The sequence below is a fragment of the Elephantulus edwardii genome, unplaced genomic scaffold (assembly GCF_000299155.1).
Source record: "Elephantulus edwardii isolate Elephantulus edwardi_28Jun2011 unplaced genomic scaffold, EleEdw1.0 scaffold00369, whole genome shotgun sequence".
NCBI classification, from domain to species: Eukaryota; Metazoa; Chordata; class Mammalia; order Macroscelidea; family Macroscelididae; genus Elephantulus; species Elephantulus edwardii.
In genome coordinates this window covers 1,302,100-1,319,833 of record NW_006400119.1, presented here as the reverse complement: position 1 = coordinate 1,319,833, position 17,734 = coordinate 1,302,100, and the positions used below count along the sequence as shown (strand labels likewise).

At 38.1% G+C, this 17,734-nt stretch overlaps 1 protein-coding gene across 1 annotated transcript in view; it reads left to right on the top strand.

Annotated features, from left to right (window-relative positions):
• Positions 1-17,734, top strand: part of LRP2 (low density lipoprotein receptor-related protein 2) — a 137,420-nt gene that overhangs the window by 4,121 nt on the left and 115,565 nt on the right. The window contains exons 4-8 of the mRNA XM_006902120.1: positions 3,026-3,142; positions 15,713-15,823; positions 16,165-16,278; positions 17,190-17,306; positions 17,474-17,620. Of these exons, the coding sequence (XP_006902182.1) occupies positions 3,026-3,142; positions 15,713-15,823; positions 16,165-16,278; positions 17,190-17,306; positions 17,474-17,620 (606 nt within the window). The remainder of the gene's footprint in view (positions 1-3,025; positions 3,143-15,712; positions 15,824-16,164; positions 16,279-17,189; positions 17,307-17,473; positions 17,621-17,734) is intronic.

Sequence of the window (17,734 nt, the reverse complement as noted above, 5' to 3'; positions counted from 1 at the left end):
GTCTCCAACACACCCACTCCCATTAACCCAGTCACTGAATCAATCCATCTCATAGAGGGTCTTCCCCTCCTGCGCTGTCCCTCCACCCTCCAAAGCCTGACATCCCTCTCCAAGGATTGGTCCCTCCCTGCAACATGTCCAAAGAAGGTCAGACATAGTTTCAGAATCCTTGCCTATAAGGAGCAGCCTGATTTAACCCTCTCTAGGATGAACGTGTTTGTTCTCCTAGCAGTCCATCGTATATTCAACACTCTTCTCCAGCACAATAGCTCAAAGACATCAGTTCTCTTTCCATCATCCTTAGTCATTGTCCAGCTCTCTGACACATAGCAAGTGATTGCAAAGACCATGGACTGTATCAGGCACACCTTAGTCTTCAGAGTGACATCATTGCTCTTAAGTATTTTGGAGAGGTCTCGAACAGCAGACTTTCCCATAGAATGGGATAAAATTTGAGCTGCAGATGCAATATCTTGCTCTTCCATATTTTACTTTTGCTTTTAGAGAGAATTTAACCACCAAGTTGTTGATAGAATGGTAAAATTAGTCTCAGGCCACCAGAGCTCCCTCAGAGTATTAGAAATAGTATTTCATATTTTCATTTTTGATGCACTTTGTGATGCTTAATAGATCATCCATAAATATTTGTGGAATAAATAAATCAGTAAATCCTAGCAATAGATTTGTTGAAGGAAAAGATGTTTTAATTTCTCCTTCGCTATTCAAATAAACTTTAATTTCATTTGCCTCCAGATAAATACCTCGAAATCTTTAGCACAAAATATAGAATGATTTAGACTTGAGTTTAGATGAAGTCCAGGCTAAATGAATGAATACTGAGCCCTGGTATAGGTCTAGTGTCTTTTTTTTAGATTTTGAGCCCTCATGTCTTTCAGGAATAAAAGAAAAAATTTAAATTTATGTGTAAATTGAAAGAAGGAGCTCTGGTGGCTTAGTGGTAGGGAGTTTCACTGTCACCCAAAGGTGCTTGGATTCAATCTGCCAGTTGCTCCACTCGAGAAAGATGAATAGTCTCTTCTCATGAGATTTACTCCTGAAAATCCACTGGAGGGTCGGCAATGAGTTGGTTCTGACTTGATGATATGCGACAAATATACCTAAATTATAGGATAATTTAATGGGGGTGTATTGATCTGCAGATAAAATTGTGTTTCACCCATGGGCAGAATTTAGATATTGAAATGTTTTTTTTGAAAAGTATTCAATTTGCCTTTATAACTATATGTCATTGCTCTTGGGTTGGTACTGACTGACAACGGACCAACCAGTGGGTTTCTGAGGCAGTAAGATCTGAGGAAATTGATTGCACATATTTCTGTGTAACCGCTGGTGGATTCCAGCCACCAAGGAGGCATGGCCTTTGGGTTGGTAGCAAGCACAGCACTCAACTCACCATTACTTTACACTTGTGCATTAATCGCTACTTCAGATAACAAAGGTGAAGGTTACCCTTGTTGGTAGAAGTACAGTGTGCAAGTTCTTTGCTTGCCTTTGTTGTTGTTATGTGCCATCAAATTGCCTGTGACTTACAGAAGTAAAGTTTAACACACAGGTTTAAAGTAATGGAAGAAAATATAAAATCATATTGTCAAGTGTCAGAAATTGGTTGGAACAATTTTGCTTGCTATTGAAGAGTTACATGACACTTTTCCCCCTTCCCATAACAATACATTTTATTAGTTAGATAGAAGGAATAAGGAAGAAGAGATCATTTCAGCGTGGAAAAGACTGGCAATTAACATTTCTTTTTTGTTGTTGTTGTTTTTAACCATTCATCTTTTAACACCTTATTTATTACGTAGTAAATTTTCATCTGTCAAATGTTATATCAGTTGCCATTGTCCACTTACCTTTTTGAAATATTTTTCTAAAATTTTTAGAGAAAAATCAAGATACAAGAATCTTATTCTCTGTATAATAATAGTTTTTTTTTCCCCCTCTAAAAATTCAGGGGAAAACACATTTCCTCTGTGCTACAGCCTTCAAGTCAAATCTGACAGGTGGTGCCCCTTCCTCAGGCTTGCTGTCTGTATAAGAGATGGCCCATTTTTCCTCTTTAAAGCAGCTCATGGATTTCTGTAGACATTCTGGTTAGCAGCACACATTATACTTCCACCAGGGCTCTGTGTTTCCTCTTTTTGTGTGAATAATTTTTTTTTTTTTTAAATTTTTGTGTGCGTGTACCGTCAAATCAGATCTGACTGGTACAGGAGGAGATTGTCCCTCCTTCCCCGGCAGAGCATCTGGTGGATTCGAACTGTGCGCCTCTGGGATTGTAGTTGCAGCTCCTTGCCACTAGGCCACCAGAGCTCCCCCTTGTGTGAATAATTTTTTAAAAAATCTCCTGATAAGTTAATGCCTGGTCATACCAAGGCCTGGAATTCCTGTCTGAGACGTGCAGGATAGTTTTACATATTTTTTTTTCTCCCCAGGAGTTAATTAATTTTGATTTATCTATTGTATTGAAAGGCTACTACTCATAAAAACAGGTTATCAAGGTAGTTTAAACAATATAAGTTTGTTTAGAAAATTGATATCCAGTCAATATAAACTGTTTAAATCAGGAAAAAAGCCCTGAAGAAAACAAAAGCAACAAAACACAAACACATATCTCTCCATATATGATTGTTCATGAATAACCACGCGTTTTCTTATTGCTCACATTGAGAATTAAGTGAAGAAGAACTTGTCCTCCTTGAATATGTACATCTGCACATCTTTGATTAATGTTTATATGTCCAAAGTTTCAAGTTTTCAACATTGTATTCTTAGCACGGACTGATAATGTGGTTGCTTACATTAATTTATTGATCCCATTGTACTGTAAGGTGATAGGTGGTGGACACTCTACTGTGAATGTACATTTTTCTTGCTAATTTTATGTTTAATAAATGCTCTGCTTGCCTTTCCTTTCAAATATCTTTATTAGTAAATGCCAGTGTATCGGTGTGTTTTTAGCAGTGATGGTTTGCTCAGTAATAGTTTTCCCCCCCCTCCTTCATAGCTGGGGCAACGTGCTCAAGTCACCAGATCGCATGTCCCAGTGGTCAGTGTATCCCACGTGAGTACAGATGCGACCACGTCAGAGACTGCTCCGACGGATCCGACGAGAGAGAGTGCCGTGAGTTCATTTCAGCCTCTGCACTGTATTTTATTTCGCCCTGTCCTTCTGGTATTTTAATCAATTCATTTAGATTTGTTGATGGACAGAAATCCCTACAATATACCTCTTGTTATTGAAATCCCGTGGCAGATTCTTTTGTGGATTAGGAATGATGTTCTGATATGAGTTTATTTTTAGTGAGACAGCTGTGTCCTACCTTGGTAAATCAAGTGTCTCTATTTTCTGATGTGAGAAACTTAGAATGTTCTTATGGAATCTCAAAAGATCAGGGAGGACATTGAGTACAAATTCAGGTGTGGTTAATATTAATGTAATTATGTTATGTTATTGTGTTAGTTTCTAGGTCCAGTTTCCCCCTAGCTTTTCTAAGAAAATCAATCTTTTCTAGGTTACTTCTGGTATAGCCTCTAGTTTCAACACCTGCTTTGAGTAGATTGCTTTGTCTTCAATTGGGGCGCCTTTCTTCACTTCAGGTGTAGAGAATGTAGATTTAGCCCTGGCTGTTTTAGACGTGGTTGTATGTGTCTTCATGTCTGAAGGACACAAATTAACTGTGTGGACCAGGGAAAATGGTTTACCCATCAGTCCTTGGGTGAGAAATAGACAGCAAGTAGTAGATCCTTTACTAAATGAAATAAATACATTTTTTATTAATACTATGTTGTGTGCTGGCAACCCATTGTTGCCTCTCCAGCAGGTTGTCAGAGGCAGTAAATCCCATGGGAGATGATTGCCTGTCCTTATCCCATGGAGCAAGTGGTGAATTTGAACCATGTTCCTTGGGGATTGCAGCATTACACTAGGCCACCAGAGCTCCTTTTTATTTATTTATTTGGTTTTTAAGACAAAGATTTTTTTTATTAATAATAGTAGTAAATGTTGTTTTGTTACCATTTTGTAAACTGTGAAGGCTTATTAATTCTAGGATTTGGTTTTCCAAGAAATTGGGGAACTCTGATGGCATAGTAGGTAAGGCTAAGATTCGAATCTACCAGTTGCACCTGAGGAGAAAGATGGATAGTCTCCTTTGTGATTTTCAGCTTCTAAAAATCCACTGGAAGATCAGCTATGAGTTGGTTCCAACTTGATGGTAATGAGTTTGAGTTAGTTATGAAGACAACAGGGCAGCCATTATTACTTAGATTCCTTTTCAAGTGTAAATGAATGAAAAATCTGAACTTGAATAGTTAGAAGGATTTGTGAAAAATTGCTGTGAGTGGCTGAGATAGAGTTCAATCCAAGTCTTCTTGTTTGTAATCTGGTGACTGCTTCGTGAAGGACTGCCTTAGAGAAGGAGAAAGTCCTTACCTTATGCAGTTTTCACAGAGAACCAGAGGCCTGTCCACCGGTCAATAGTCTGTGTCTTTTTCCCTTACTTACAAGTGGTAAAAGTGAGTGCTTTATTGCAAATATAATAGCACTGAAGGAGCTGCTGCTTTGAGGAAAATAAAAGGCAGCCGAAACAGACGATTTGGACTTTTTCCATGTGAAAAAGATTTGCAGCCAAATCTGAAGTCACTAGTACTGTAGCCCACAGCTTTGCCAGTTGACATTCCAGAAAAAAACAAAACCAACAACCCAACAAAACAAATACCTGGCAGGATACAAATAAGCAGCTGTTACAAAAAGGAATGAAGGAGAGGAAGTGAGCTTTATAAATATCTGGGCAGAAATTTTTAATCAAGTTTTTTTTTTCTCCTAGAGTACAATTAATTGGTGAAATGAGGATTTGTTAAGGAAAGAGACTTGAGATTTATACATTGTTTCTAGAATCATAAGGGTCATGAACCCATCAAGGCACATGGCAGCCCCACTGAGGGAGTTTTACAATGATGGATTCTTATTTTTTCCCCCTACTGTGTACCTACTTATTGCTGTATTTTACTCAACGAGAAGCATAAGATTCTAACATAGACCATGAAAAAAAACCTCTTCGTACCTCCTCGGTAGTGCTTTGATCCCTTGCTCATAGCTGGATGAGTTCAAGAAGGAAATGAATGGTCGAGATCAAAGTCCTTGAAAAGTGCCAGTAATAAGGGGTGCCAGAGTTTGTCTCATTTCATTTTTGTTCCTTATTTGAAGTTGTTGTGGGAAGTGAAAGAGAGAATCATTCTTTGCCGAGCACCAAACATTGTTTTATAGAGTTTTCACCCCAGTGCACAACATAGGTGATGTGACCACCACCCCTTTAACAGAAATTCTAGAGATTATAAAGAAGCAAAGGTGGATGAACCAGGGTATTCAGTTAAGACTAAACCGTATGCTCATGCTCTTGAAATCCTTTTCTTTAGTACTGTTGTTATGCACTGCCATGTTGTTGATGTTATATGCCATCGAGTCGCCTGCGACCCATAGCGGTCCTATGTACAACAGCCCTAAACCCTGCTCTATCCCTTGCCAATCTTATTCTCTCTGATACACCTATCCCCATTACCCCAGTGATGGAATCAGTCCATCTCAATGAGAGTCTTCCTCTCCTGTGATGTCCCTCCACCCGCCCAAACATGATGTCCCTCTCCAAGGACTGATCCCACTTTGCAACATGTCCAAAGTATGTCAGGAGCTTCAGAATTCTTTCCTCCAAGAAGCAACCTGGCTTCACCCTCTCCAGGAAGAACTTGTTTGTTCTCTTAGCAGTCCATGATATATTTAATAGTAGTCTTCTCCAGCACCAAAGCTCAAAGGCATTAACTCTCCTGCTGTCATCCCCTAGTCATTTTCCAGTGCTTGAAGCATAGCAAGTAATTTCAAAGACCATGGCCTGGATCAGGTGCACCTTAGTCTCCAGGCTGACATCATTGCTCCTCAGTACCTTGGATAGGTCTCTGACAACGGACTTTCCCAATGCAATTCGTCTTTTAATTTCCTGGCTACTGGTACCAAGAGTGTTGATTGTAGAGCCAAGCAAACTGAAGCTGTCAATAATCTCAATCTTTTCACCATCTATTATGATGCTGCCAATGGGCCTAGTGGTGAGAATCTTTGTCTTCTTGACATTGAGCCTCAATCCATATTGAAGGCTGCAGTCCTTGACCCTCTGTAGCAAGCACTTCAGGTCCTCCTCGGTTGCAGCAAGCAGGGTTTTATCATCTGCATAACACAGATTGTTGATTAGTCTACCTCCAATCCTGATGCCACATTTCTTTTCTTAGAGCCCAGCCTGCTGGATAATCTGTTCCACATATAGGTTGAAAGGATACGAGATAGGACACATCCTTGACGCACACCCTTACCAATTTTGAACCATACAGTGTTTTCTTGCTCTGTTTTGATGACTGCCTCCTGGTCCAAGTATAAGTTTTGTATAAGCACAATCCCAATATTCTTAGTCACCCACAGTATGTTGTGATCTACACAGTCAAATGCCTTTGTATAGTCAATGAAACACAGATAGACATACCTCTGGTATTTTCTGTTTTCAGCCAAGATTCATTTGACAGCAGCTATAATATCCCTAGTGCCATGACTGCTTCTAAATCCAACCCTGCATTTCAGGCAGTTCTCTGTTGATGTGCTGTTCCAGTCATTTTTGGATAATCTTCCGTAGAATCTTGCTTGCAATGATACTGTTTGATAATTTCCACACTCTGTTGGATCACCTTTCTTTGGAATGGGAACAAATATAGATCTCTTCTAGGTAGTAGGCCAGGTTGTTGTCCTACAGATTTCTTGGCACAACTTGGTGAACACATCCAGGGTAGCATCTGTTTGTTGAAATATGTCAATTGGTATGCCATCAATTCCTAGGGCCTTGATTTTTGCCAATTCTTTCAGAAAAGCTTGAACTTTCTCCTTGATCACCACAGGCTCTTGCTCATACGTTGTTTCATGAAATTCTTGTGTGTCCACCAATTCCTTTTGGTACAGTGAATCTGTATACTCTTTCCACCTTCTTTTTTTAAAAAATTTTTTTTTATTAATTTCAATGAAAATTTACGGTGACTTTGGATTTCTATTCATTCATTGTTGCACTCTTCACCCCACCCAACCCCTCCTCCCCTCTTGGAAAAATAAAAGAAAAATTCTTTCACTGTTTTACAATTTCTCCCTGCAGGTCCACTCCACTATGCAGCCTTCGCTCTGGACTCCTGTCATGATAAAAAAATACCTAATCACATATCCCTTTTGAATAGTTTTCTGCCTCATCTGTTTCAATACATTATTGAACCCATCTTTCTCAGTCTCCCTCCAACCCTGATGTCAGTCCTGTATTACAACATTGACACCATGCAGTATTTGTATTTTTGTGACTGAGATATTTCACTCAGCATAATGTCCTCCACGGTCACCCATTTTGAGTAATACTGCATGAGTTCCCTGTTTTTCAAAGCAGTGTAGTATTCCATTTTGTGGATATACCGCAACTTCTATATCCATTTGTTTGTTGATGGTCCATCTTCTTTTAATGCTTGCTAGATCATTCAATATTTTGCCCCAAAGCATCCTTAAGTATTGCAACTCAAGGTTTGAATTTGTTCTTCAGTTCCTTTAGCTTAAGAAATGCTGAGCAAGTTTGGCCCTTTTGATTTTCTGATTCCAGCTCCTTGCACCTTTCATTGTAATATGCATAGGAATCTTTGTCTGTGAGCAAACCTAGAATCAACCTATGAATATGATTTTTAATCTATTTCTCAGAAATAAAGGAAAATGTTTAAGTTCTAATAAACAGAAAGTTAATAGAACTTCAGGGACAAAAGCAGCTCCAGTAATAGGCAATTGTTTATAGGATCTCTATGGGAATTGTTTATAGGGTCTCTCTGAGTCATGGTTTTATCAATGGCGCCTAACACCGTTGGAATTGACTTAAAGTAAGGAAAGGTAAATCAAAACCACCCAAATATAGTAATGAATGTTGGAAAAGTTCCAAAGAAAGACTTATTCCTTGCCCCCTCCCCCAAGTATTTGGAAGGATCAGGAGGCTGACCCCGTAGTTCATCATCCTGTCCATCAAAGCAGACCTCTATGCTATAGTCCTTACCCTTTCAAGCTTCTAAGATCAAGACATCAAGCTTCAAGACAGAGCACCTTATGTCCATTCCAGGCATTCCTTTCAAAGAACAAAGAATGATGTGTAAGCGTGTGCTCTCCCATCGAGGCAGGGAGTGGGGAGGTGAGAATGTTTGAGATGATAAGGAAGCCAAGGATTTAGGTCCCAATGTAAGTATTATCCATGAATAAATCAATGAATTTTTTTGAATTATTACTTGATCTTTTTATTTTCTATATCTCTAAATATAGAAGGTAAAATTTTGATTATTCAGCTCTTGGCAAAATACTTCTGATTATAGAAAAAACTTTGCAGGTAAAAAAAAAAAAAGATATATAAATTTCTCCCTACATAATTTTTTACTGTGTAGCCTGTGAAATGGTTCTGATATTAAACAACTTGTCAGTTAAATTTTTTTTAAAAGGAGCAGAGATTCAAAATTGCAGCCCATTCTACTTCTAATGGGATTAGCATGAAGAAAAAAACCTACTCATGCAGAGTCTAAGATAAACATTAGAACAATGCAGCAATTATTGTCACAATGAAGTGACTTTCAGTTGCTCAAAAATAGTAAGGTGGGTTTTCCCGCTCTATTTAAATAGAATATTTTGTTTTTTAAACCCTCTACTGTAATAATGTAAGTCTGAATAAACTGTTGCTATTTTTTTTATCAGTTTCCTCGTTACAATGAAGGCTTTCTTGTGGGTAATCACTAGTACTTGGTCTGCCTGTTACAGGAGCTGCTTTTGCCCCAGAAGTTCTATTGACATTCTGTTTATTAGAATTTAAACATTTTTCTCTAGATCTAGCAAGGTTAGAGGATGGTTAAATTAATGTCACTCTGTGGACCATGAGGGCTCTTGAAGAACATACTGTTCATTCATGAAACTCAGTCCCACAGCTGTTCAGCCCAGTGAGCCTTGCTTTTACTGTCTTCTTACTGTGTAAGGAGAGTCACTTGCCATGACTCAAACTTTTTTTTAAAAAAAGTAAAATTTACTCCCCTCTCCCTCCTTCCTCATCCCTGTCATCTTCCAAGGTTGATTCTATGTATAAACTTTTCTTTGGATTTTTGTATTTAATGTTTTTCTATCATGATTGTCCCTTTGTGTTTGACTTATGTCTCTCAGCATAATTTGTTCTAGTTATTAACAGTTTGCTGAAAATATTAGTGCCAATGACATCCTCTCTTCCCCCTCACTTCTTTCCCCCCCCACTTCTAATGATTTTTGTACCTCATATAATCCGACAACAGACTGCTTCCCATGTGATTCTGTCTTTGCTTGACATTTTTTTTTCTTCCTGACTTACTTATGTATCTACCATTCTCTTCTCTTAACTGCCATGAGATGTAAAGAGGTACTCAGTAATTATTTGTTATCCAACTTTATCTAGGAAGCAGGGTCTCTAAATAGATGCAGCTAAATAGAGCAAGATTACATTGTGTAGAATGACTTGTTCCTGGCATACCACATTGATTTGCTGATTACTGAGATTATCTGGAGCCAAGTTCTCAGCAGGAGGGCCTGACTCACAACTTTTCTAGTTGGGATTTGAAAGTGCTCTCTCTCATATACCCCTGGGGCCCAGCCAGTCCTCCTGTCTCCTCTCTTAGACTTTGCTTGTTTGCTGTGCTTTACTGGGTCACTGGGGATAAACCTCAAGGAAGAGATAAAATGAATGGGACCAAGGTGTGGCAGCTCAAAATGGAAACATAAAGCCTCAGAATTCCTATGTTGTTGTTGTTAGGTGTCACCTAGTTGGTTCCAACTGATAATGACCCCATGAAAGACAGCTCTGAACTTGGCTGTCTACATCATCCTTACCATCTTGTTATGCAGGAACCCTTTGTAGACACCATTTTTTTTTGAGGGTCTTCTTTTATTCTGACCTTTCACCTTTCCAAGCACAATGTCCCTTTCTTTCTTTTCTTTTTTAATGATGTCCCTTTCTAAGGACTTCCCAGTGCATATGAGGTGAAATTTCATCCTTACCTCTAAGGAGGACCGTGGTTATCCTTCCTCCAAGACTGACTTGGTTGTTCTTTTGGCAGTCAATGGGATATTCAGTATACCTTTCTCTAACACCACAATTCAAAGACATCAGTTCTTCTTCTATCATCCTTATTCATTGTCCAACTTTCAGATGCATAGGAAGTATTTGAATAAACGATGGCTTGAACCAGGCACATTTCAGTTTTTATACTGACATTGCTAATCTTTAGCATTTTAGAGAGGTCCTTGACAGCACATTTTCTCAGTGCAGCATGTCTTTTGATTTCCTGATGGCAAGAATCATACAGAACCAAAATTCATATCCATGAAGTCAGTTATAATCCATAGTGATTCTATAGAACAGGCTAGAGTTACTTCATGGGGTTTCCAATGCTATATAGTTTTTGCAGAGCAGACTGCCACATTTTTTGAGGACTAGCTGATGTGTTTGAATTACTGATGGATTTGCAGCTTGGCACTTTAACCACTGCATCCCTGAAGTCTTTTATGTAGAACCAGCATTCTTAAATCTGGTGCACACTATAACCATCCATGAGTTGGCGTCTTTGTTTCCATGTGGGTCCTCTATGACTTCTGTATTAGAATCTTCACCTCCTATCCTAATTTTGGTCATAGTGTATGAGAAGAAAAAGATAACAAAGGTCCACTCTCCCAGGAGTAGGTCTCTCAGGAACGTTTAGGTTTATGATCAGTTTATTGATGATAGAGATGTAGGGATAATGACTCAGCTAGTGATGTAGAGAGCAGGTAAGGAAAACTAAAATTGTGTTTCTTCTTTTTGACTTTGACTTCCTGAATGTTGCTCAAATTAAACTTGATAGTTGTCCAGTTCTACCAGCCTTAGGATGATCATATTTGCTTTCTCTTCCAATGTGTTAAACTTTGATCTCTGTTTTATAAATGTTATGTATATTTTATCAAGACTTGGGGGTAAGGGAGGAAAGAGACAGGATATACTGTTTTGTTGTTTATTCCTAGGATGGCATTCACTACAGGGATTTGAAATTGACCAGGTGTGTGGATTTAGTTTTTGCTACTTTGTGTTTCTTGGAAAGGGACATCATGCTTGGAGAGGTGGAGGGTCAGTGAAGGAGAGGAGGACCCTCCATGAGATGGATTGATAAAGTCAGTGTTATAGTGAGCTCGAGTATGCCAGAGATGATGAGGATGGCACAGAATAGGGTTCAGGACTATTGTTCATTGGTTCACTGTGAGTTGTACTTGACTTGACAGCATCTCACATTTACCACTACAACAACTTTTTTTTTAATATGAGTATATTTTATTATTTTGCTTTTTTGATATTTTAATGAAAGTTTACCAAGAAAACTTGGATTTCCATTCATTCACTATTGCATGTTTTCCTCCCTTCCCAGTTAACCTTTCTCTTTAAAAAAATTCTTTAATTGTTGCACAATTCCCCCACCCCCCACAGTCAACTTTGCTATGCACTTCTTATTCTAGATAACAACTTTGAAGGATAAGAGAAGGACTTTGAATAAGTCTTAAGTGTCAGGGCAGAGCTTGTATCAATATTGTTGTCAAGCCTAGCCTTCCATTTCTTCATCTACATTTAAGATATCTTCTCTTTATTATCAGTTTGCCTGCATTTCTTTTTGTGAGGATAGGATATATACATACAATATTCCTGTCAAGATAATAAAGAACAGTGCCCTGTGTTGTATCTGTAAATACAGATCAGAGATACCTATCAGGTCCCTAAGCCACACCTTTAATTAAATAAGCAGCCCTGCAGCAAATCATTAGCACCAGACCTGGTGTATGCATTTTTATCTTGGGACAGCTCAATTTAAGGGTAACAAACCTCAACAAAATTGGAATTGGGGCAAAACAAGGCATAGTATGAGAAACAGTGTTCTCACAACAGATTTTTGTCTGATAAACTTTAGAGATATGAGACTTAGTTACTTGTTAACTCTGCATTAACAGCTATTCTGATTTATTCTGAGCATTGAAAGTGTGTGATTTACCTTCTTTTTTATACTTTCTCTGCACTTTGCGTCCCTATGGGGCATTGCTGCCACATATTGAGTTGATCCATCGTGGGTGAGAGGAGCAAACAAACCTATAAGGTTAGATTCAGCCTTGTCAAGCAAAGAAATATACAGAAAATGATTTTAGATGTTTCTGCACTGGAAGTTCCGAGGATTGTGGTTTCCTATGTCCTGGGATACAGTGAAACTCAGTCACATCCAGCAATAGAAATCTGCTCATGTCTTACTTTGCTTAGTGTCAACAATTTGAAACTCTCCTCTGTTTGAGTTTGCAAAAAAGGAAAATCTTTGGGAACGGAATCTCCATAGAGCTGTAGTGTTTACAACAGAGTTCTGGTGGCCTAGTCTGTAGGGAGTTGTGCTTCTAACACAAAGATCATACCCATCTGGCTGTTCATATCCAACATTGGTTCTGTGGAGAAAGATGGGCAATCTCTTCCTTTTTGATTTACAGCCTTGGAAACCAAATGAAGGGTCAGCTGAACTGGTTTTGACATGATGGCTTTGAATTCTAGTATTTAGTTGACTTAGGGTAGCTGTGCACGGAAATGACCAGAAGGTGTGGAGAGATTGAAGGCTGACGCTGTGTCATTGTGGATAGAGAGACAAGAAAGCTGTTTATTTCTTGTTGAACACTGACCTCTGGCCAACAAAGACTCTGCTGGACAACACAATACCAAGCCATCATTGCTATTTCTTGGGGGAATGAGCTTCTAGCCCTGTGAGTACTGTGGGTTCTTTCCCTTTCAGTTAATTTTCCCCATTGTTTTGTTTTGGTGTACAACATCACCAACTTATGGGATATTTGATAGGATACTAAAATAAACTAAACTACAATGAAATCTGTACAAATTTTTGCTTGATGGGTTTGCCTTATCTTTCTGTCCAGTTCTTGTGTATCTTCTACTTTTGACAAGGGCACAGTCTTCCCACTTTTCTATCATTTGTTTTAGTGGAAAAACACCTGCATTTTCCTTCTTGGAAAGGTTTCCACCTCAAACAAGCACCAGTTTACAGTATTTTTTTGTTTTGTTTTGAAAGTAGCCCATATCTTAATCTATTAGAAGTAAGGCTAGCTGTCTACTTTTCTTTTTCTTTTAAATTTTTTTGAAAATCCCTTTCAGTTTTGAGGCACCATGTCTCAAAAAGCAGAGTGGTCTATGTTCATTAAAATTAATGAAATAAAATAAAAAAATAATAATTAAAAAATGCAATTTTTTAAAAAAAAAACCCACAGAATGAGAGGTTGAGATCCCTCAAGCGCATCAATCTGTTGCAGAGCGTTACAATCTTGCAGTGTTGTTGCTGTGTACCATTGAGTAGAGACCAACTCACAGCAGCATTATGACATCAAGTAGAAGAACTGCATCCGCAGGGATTCATAAGATGTCATCTTTCTGGTGGCAGATCTCTAGGTCTTTTTTTCCTTTGAATATCTGTATGGGTTCAAACTACTGACTTTGGATTATCAGTTGAAAGCTTAACGATGGTTTCATTAGGGGTCCCTCATATCTATAATAGGTGCCTTCCATGAGGTAGCCACAGTTGAAGCCTAAATAAAATTTCACCTTGACAGGCAATTTGTCTATTGCAAAGCCGTGTGGCTGCTGTGCTAGTGACTTACTGCTGCTCTTAGAAACCAGGGAACTGCAGCAATCTTGCACACAAGGGGAAAGGAACCACTTGTTGGGCTCAGTTGGCCTCTTGAATCTCTTGAGGAGAGAATAAACAGAGTCATGTGATGCATATTTGAAGGGAGATTTACAATGCATTCCATTTCCATGATAAGAGACAGCTATTTAAAAATTAAATAAAATTCATTACAGATTTTTGCTAAGATTATTGCCTTGGTCAATTGCTCTCTAATTTTGTAATTTAGAGATAGCGTAGTTTTTAACTTCTGTGAATAAGATCTGGGTGTATTCCTTAATTATATTAAAAAGAAAAAGGAGCTCTGTGTGTGCAATGGTTAAGAACTTGGCCACCAACTGACAGGTTGGTGGTTCACGAGCTTGGCTTCTAACCTAAAGGTTCAAACACATCTGCTCTGCAAGAGAAAGATGTGGCAGTCTGGTTTAAGAATTAGAGCTTGTCTGCCAGAGAAGGAGGGACAATTTCCTCCTGTACCTGTCAGATCTGATTTGACGGTACATGCACAAAAAAAAAGAAAAAAGAAAAAAGAAAAAAAAAGAACAGAAAAAAAAAAAAGAATTACAGCTTGGAAAACCTGTGAAGTAGTTCAATTTCTTCATTGCATTAAAAAAAAAAAGGAAAACTCTACATGATAATATTGTGATTGCATCAATGTGTTTGGTTTTTGCACATAAAAAATTTGACAGCAGTCTCTTTAAAAGGTACAGAGTTTTAACAGGGACAGTTTTTAGAATAGACTTTACTGTCACACTTAAAGAAGACTGTACAAGAAATAATCTTTATTACAGACTTAGCCTCAAAATGGGACTGAAGACTGACATAGAGCCACTGTAAACACACTTAATAACAAAACCCAAGGAGGATGTCATGTTTGTGAGAAGAAGGGTGTTGAAAGATCATGTAAAGAAGAAATTGGAAATATTTTTGAAAACTCTCTAACTTAAAAAGCACACCTGCACCACCTGCTGGGATAATTATTGATTGGCTGGCAGTTTGAACATTGCTGAATATTTTTATGCAGTTAAGCATAAATATGTGGACACTTGTCTCACAGGACTTTTTCCAAGGAGTCTCTGGTAGTATTAGTGAACTTGACTGCCACCCAAAAAGTTGAGTTTACCCAGAGGTTTCTCAGAAGAAAGTCTTAGTAGTCAACTTCCAAAAACTCAATCATTCAAAACTTCCTATGCTAACTCTGGCACCCATGTTTTGGGCTGTTTTTTTTTTTTGGTTTGTTTGTTTGTTTTTCTTTTTTTAAAGCCCTATGAAAGAAGTTACTCATATATATGGTTAAGGAAATGATGATGTGGAGAAATTTTAAGTAGTAAGAGTAAATAACAACTAAATGGCACCAATTCTCCTGACCTCTGGGCCTTCCCTCTTTCTATGATCTTCATCTAAACTTTAAATTTTTAGTACTTAATCCAGTTTGCAGTTTCCTATATATGCTACCATTTAATTGTCTCTTTCCTTTCACTCATTGCCAACTAGTCTGAATCAACCCATAGCAGACCCTTTGGAGGATTTTCAAATGTAAATGGCACAGGAGAAGATTACCTATCCTTCTATCATGGGGCTGCTGTTGGATTTGAACAGCCAGAGAGGAGATGTCATTTTTGGATTAGCTATGCAACGTTTATGATCTCCGCTTTACTCTCTGTAATAGTAGAGATAGTATTTCTCTTAATAGTATGTCTCTCAATAGTACGTCTCTTAATCATCAACATACACTCAACGTTTAGTGCCAGGCATATAATAGTTACTAAATATATATGTATATATATGTGTATATATGTATATATGTATATATGTATATATGTATATATATATAATATTTTACTCAAGAAATGAGTTAATTTAAGATTTGCTTTTTTCATTCTTAATTTTTTAAAAATAGATTACCCAACATGTGAGCAGTTGACTTGTGACAATGGAGCCTGCTATAATAATACTCAGAAGTGTGATGGGACAGTGGATTGCAGGGACAACTCTGATGAAGTCAACTGCAGTAAGTATCATGTGTGTCTGCAGTGGTGTGCTAATGCTGGGTTATACTAGCTCAGAGCCCAACTTATGCACATCTCTTTTCAATTCCGTAAATTCCAAGTTCAGTAAATGTAATCATGAAGATCTACACCCCAGAAATCAGCAAATATTACACATTAGGACTTTTTTAATTTTTGCTTTGTTTTGGAGTACTATTTATTAAACCTTTACCAGTACAACCATGTACAAAGAAATACATAATTTGAGGTAGTCTCTTTCTTTGAGCTTAAATGCCTACAGCTCTTTTCTGTTTGACGGAAACATCGTAATTGAAATGTCCTTTCTTTTCCCATGGTTTCCTAGCTCACATGTGTGGTCACTCTGAGTTCCAGTGCAACAATGGGGCGTGTATTCCTCAAACATTTGTCTGTGACCGTAATGATGACTGTGGAGACAACAGCGATGAACATTCTTGCAGTACGGTGATTTCCTTATCCTGGGTCATGTTATTACAAGTTTATTTTTTTAAAACCACTCCACTACTCTTTTCGACAAAAGGGACTGATGGAACCAGAACATCACTTAGAGTCCATGGCAGGTCTTAGCAATTTTGCTGGACCTGAACAATTTTATCTTCCTTTATCAACTCAAGGATCTGTGTGGAGTTGAAGGGTTGATAATGGACGGTTTGCATTTTTTCCTTAGACTACAAGAGTACAGAGTATCCTATATCACTGGATCCACAGTACCCTGGCCTTACAAATGAGACCATTATCTCACAAGCAGATACTACTCTATTATCTCAATAATAGAATGAGACAAGGCCTTGAAAAGAGAGACTAGAAGATTCTTATTGACATTGGTTCTACCTCTCCTCTTTGCTTTGATATTCTTACTGTATTAAAGTGTCAGGAGAATTTTACTCTAATCCTGCTTTCCCACACTTATTTTGAATAGTTGGTGCCCATGTCGAGGTAGTATTGAGGAATATTTCTCAAATTTCTAGTAAACAACCTGATTTCCTTTCTGGTACCTGGACTTATTTAAATTACTGTATTAAAGAGAGTATGATGTTATGGAATTGGTGACTAAGAATTATCTGATCCGTAGCAAATTTAGTTCTGTGGTAAAGGAAGAGATTACTGGACAACTGACATGTCTGTCTGTAGCATCTTTACTCTTTGTTCAGTGTCAACCTGTAGTACTGGACATGGAATGAATTCCCTGGATCTAAAGCTGTGTTTATCCCTTCCCTCTTTCTCTTCCTCCTTTTTTTGTATCAGATGCTTGCGGTTCACTGATCTAGCATTTTCAGTATATATAGAGGCTCAGTTCAGACACTGAAGTGAAATGTTAGTGATTTATGTCTTTTGTTGTTTTTCTTCTAGTATATGAGACCTGCAAAAGCAATGAGTTCACCTGTCCAAATGGTAGATGCATTGATCACAATTGGGTGTGTGATGGAGATGATGATTGCAGAGATAATGGAGATGAAGATGGATGCGGTAAATGTTTCCACAACGTGTTTATCTTCCTTTCTTTCTTAGAAATTGTTAAAAACCAGTTAGATGACTTCACTATCTCTCATGCCTACCTAACTCCATTTTACCACCCCTTAGAATTTCATTAAAAGGCAATTGTTAGTAGACTGTAATTCTCTTTTTGTTTCCAGAAAGCAGTCTTAGTCGAAAATGCTATCCAAGAGAATGGGCTTGTCCGCGTTCTGGACATTGCATCTCAGTTGACAAAGTCTGTGATGGGACTCCAGATTGTCCATCAGGAGAAGATGAAAACAATGTCACTGCAGGAAGAACTTGTGGTTAGTAGGCTTCATTCTTAAAGATGTTTTCCCCAGTACATCTGTCTTGTTAGGAATAAAATGTGTTACTATGATGCTGTTGTTGCTATGTACCTTTGAGTTGCCTGTGACTCA